General features: G+C 37.1%; 1 protein-coding gene across 1 annotated transcript in view; it reads left to right on the top strand.

The window, feature by feature from the left end:
• The first annotated feature begins 360 nt into the window (after positions 1-360).
• The window catches only part of LOC118329634 (cytosolic phospholipase A2 zeta-like), a 15,545-nt gene continuing 12,006 nt past the window's right edge, over positions 361-3,899 (top strand). The window contains exons 1-6 of the mRNA XM_035663864.1: positions 361-541; positions 731-867; positions 1,052-1,183; positions 1,926-1,980; positions 3,218-3,342; positions 3,571-3,672. Of these exons, the coding sequence (XP_035519757.1) occupies positions 361-541; positions 731-867; positions 1,052-1,183; positions 1,926-1,980; positions 3,218-3,342; positions 3,571-3,672 (732 nt within the window). The remainder of the gene's footprint in view (positions 542-730; positions 868-1,051; positions 1,184-1,925; positions 1,981-3,217; positions 3,343-3,570; positions 3,673-3,899) is intronic.

Raw genomic sequence — 3,899 nt, 5'->3', positions numbered from 1 at the left:
AAATTACTGAGTCATCTTTTTTCACCACTTTGCCTGCTGATAGGCCCTCCAGAGTCCCAAATGTACATAATCAAATAATAAAAAGTTGGTTTTGCATAATATGTCCCCTTTAATACTGGTTTTTTGGTCTTCATTTTTGTTAACAACATAAACATTTTTAAATTATATAAAATACATAGAAACTTCTGTTTGCATTTTTTTTTGCTGAGGATAATGTTAATGATGGAAATATTTTCTGAATATTGCACATTCTTGTAGTACTTCCAACCTTGCTGTTATTGGACTATTTCACTAATCAAAAGCATAAACTCACAACAGGCTTTTTTCCATGTGGTTTTGTCCAAAACCAACAAGCAAGACATGTACATTTCCACAGCTGTCAACAAGAAACAGTCCGCCAAAAAGAAGAGCAAGTTGTGCACATGGTGTAAGCCTTGTTGTAACTGCTTTGTTTGGCTCACTCAACAGAAGGAAGCTGTCTCCTTCTGGACCTTGAATGTCACCATACTGAGCGCAAAGCAGCATCAGTCTGAAGATTACTGTAGGTATTGCTTTCACCTTGCATGATTTTAATTAAGACATTTGTGCTGTGCATAGTTTGGAATGACATTTAATCACTTTTAATTTTTACCTGCTTTATCTTAAAACCTTTTCACAGGAAAGTGACACAGTGGTAAATGTTTATCATTGCATAACCGAAACTGATGTCTGTTTCCATTTTACATTACAGGGAATGAATCTGACTGCTATGTCATTCTATCTCTCCCCACGGGAACGACAAGGACCTGCCGCACAAAAACAGTGCCAAACTGCAACAACCCAGAGTGGAATGAAACTTTTACCTTCAGGGTCCCCACTCAAGTGAAAGTGAGTCTAATCAATATCTACATGGCATCAAACACGAGCCAGATGTACAGCTGTTGTTCAGTCTGCTGTCCTCTAAATCTTTTCCCATCAATGCAGCAAGTACATTAATATTCAAATTACGACCTCATCTAGTCTTCCTCAAAATAGTCAAAACCAGCAATAAGCTCCTCTGCTGTTTCCCCAGAACATTTTAGAGATCAAGATGTATGATGAGGACCCAATGGCGCGTGATGACCTGATTTCTACACATCTGTTTGACATCAGCAACCTCACAGTAGGGCAGAAGGAGTCCAAGGTTTTCACCATAAACCCTGAGGTAAAAGCATCAAGGGAATACAGAAAAATACCTCTACAACACTTAAAAGCCTTTTGGCTGAGGACAGATCTGTGATCAGCTGTACTTGGTCAAAAGAAGAAAAGTTTTTTCCATAATATATCATGTTCTTGCTTATTTTAGTAGTGTGTACTTACAATATGGGCATTAAGCAAATAATTGATTGAAGGCTATTCCCTTGTCCACTTTTGTATAGATGGATGACAAACTTCTAATAGAGTTTGAGCTACTTCAGAGGTGACTGACTTTCGGTTTTTACTTTACCTGCATGTAAAATATTTCCAGACATTTGCTCTTCTTTTCTTCTAATACACCATCTGATCTGGTACAAAATAAATAATATGTGTCTTTTTGTAGTGAGGACCCTTCTTGTGAATATCTCACTAATGGCATCCTCATGGTAAGACTTGAGACCCCTGCCCTACACAGTCTGTAGATGCAAGCGAGCATCATCCATCATCCCCAAATTATTCATTTAGGTGGGCATGTGGGATATAATGTGTTCAAAAATCCATGCTACAAGTGATCTGAAGATCAACGATACACGTTTTTTACTATTATTTTAAGACTTTTTTTAAGATGTTTTATGACTATGCTGGGTGTGCCAGCTTTTAATTTACCTGGCACATGCACATTCAAGCTGCAGTGTTCTTATGATTTATTTGGACAACGGACTGCCAGCCAATACCACAAAGCAACTGATCTCTCTATGTCTGTCTTCCAGGCTGCCCCATTCTCTGCACTGGATATTGACGTTGACAAGCTCCTAAGCAATGAGCGTATGTAGGCAACAGTTCTGTTCAATTCAATAAGTTAGGTTGAAATAAGCATTCACTGTCCTGTTCACGACATAGTTATGGAGGTGGAAGGAAGGTTTTAGGCAAACTTCACAGACATGAATGACTGCATTGTTATGTGATATTACCTAAAGGAATGAAAATTATCTAACTGGTGGCCAACATTACATTTATATCTGGGGGTCCAAGTTGGAACCCTGTATCTGTTAGGGTTCTTCTTCTTCTTCTGCCCTATAACCTGGGTCTCGGAAACCGTAACAGTTACAGTTACCAATCTTTGTACATAGTTTGGAGGTCTCACACACTACACAGACAAAAATGCATGGAATTTGATAATGATTGATTAAAGTGGGCATGACTTAGCAGAACAAATCTAAATTTCTATGGTCAATTAATTTACTCTATATTTTAAACAATATTCCAAATTAATTAACAATCTGTATCTCTACAAGTCTTTGGTGAAATGTTACCAAAACTGACACAGACATTCTTTGGATGCTAAATATCACTTTGAATGTTGTTTATGTCTGCAGTCTGCTCAAACCCCTTCATTCCCACCAACGGCTATAATTAAATTAATGCTTCAACGTGTAATGTAAAGGGCTCCGTTGTAGTAATGAACCAACAGTTAATTACCCCACTTTGCAATTCCTCTAAGCTATACAAAAATTCTAAGTAATAGTACATTTACTGTTTTGTTTAAATATCACCACTCTCAGAAACGTCATTCCCAGCAGAAGGAGGCAGCTTTTTTCAGCAAAGGAGCTCTGAAGACAGACAAAGTTAACAAATAGCTGGTGATACAGTAATGCATTCAGCAACCAAGAACCAGATATTTCCCTCAGGAATTAGTAGAGACAAAACAAGAGCTAAAAGTATGATGAATGTAAATTTAAATTAGACATTAGACAATTACTTTGTCAATCTTCAAATTTGGTGTTATTTACAGTGAGTCGTGTCTGTGCAGTCTTTCTAAATTTTAACATTTTCTCAGTTTTTACAACCTCAGTAGGCTGTGTAAGAGAATAGTCTGAACAAGGGATACAACAAATAACAAAAACAAAGAATCCTTTGAGAAGTCATCTTCAGGACAAATGAATGACTTTAGTATATTGATCGTGAACTAGTAATGACTTATAAAGCATTAAAATGGTATTTATCAGTTTTAACAGATGAAGATGTGACATAGTTCTCTTGCAAATGTATTGTTTTTCTGCAGGTATTAGGGACAAGGTGCTGAAACTGAGGGGGGCCTATCGGGAGATTAAAATGCCTAATGCAAAGGAAACCCCCAAACTGCGTTTCTATATCAACAGAGACTTGGAGACAGAACTAGGAGTGGCAGTGAGTTTTAACTGTCTCTTACCTGTTTAACAGAGAGATATAAAGTATTTAATAAGGTGTCTTTACTTGCACTCTCTTTTAGCATACAAGGAAAGAAGAAACAATCACCCTTATGTTATTCTACTCAACAGCAGCTTTCCTCTAAGCACCTACACTAAATGCCACAAACCAACATGCTCATCAAAATCTCAAAGAATGTATAACATTATTTTTCTCTTTGTCTGTCAGCCCTCTGATACATTTGCCTCTGTTGCCTCAATGGAAACTTCTATAAATCTCCCACCACTTCCAGCCAAATATGTTGGCAAACTGTCTCTTGTTATTGATCAGGTAAGAAGTTTGTGTTGGTCCTTTTGTTTAGATCAGCTGAACATAAGAAGTAGGGCCTGCAAAAACCTTTATTAGAGGGGTATAAAATTTAATTTAATTCAATTCAATTCAATTCAATTTTATTTGTATAGCGCCAACAGAAGTTATCTCAGGACACTTTTCAAATAGAGCAGGTCTAGACCGAACTCCTTTTAACATTTACAGAGACCCAACAGTACCACCATGAG

Source organism: Morone saxatilis, unplaced genomic scaffold (assembly GCF_004916995.1).
Source record: "Morone saxatilis isolate NCDOM2014 unplaced genomic scaffold, NCSU_SB_2.0 Contig19, whole genome shotgun sequence".
Classification (NCBI taxonomy): domain Eukaryota; kingdom Metazoa; phylum Chordata; class Actinopteri; family Moronidae; genus Morone; species Morone saxatilis.
Note: the sequence above shows the minus strand (reverse complement) of the source record. Positions and strands in the feature narration are given on the sequence as shown.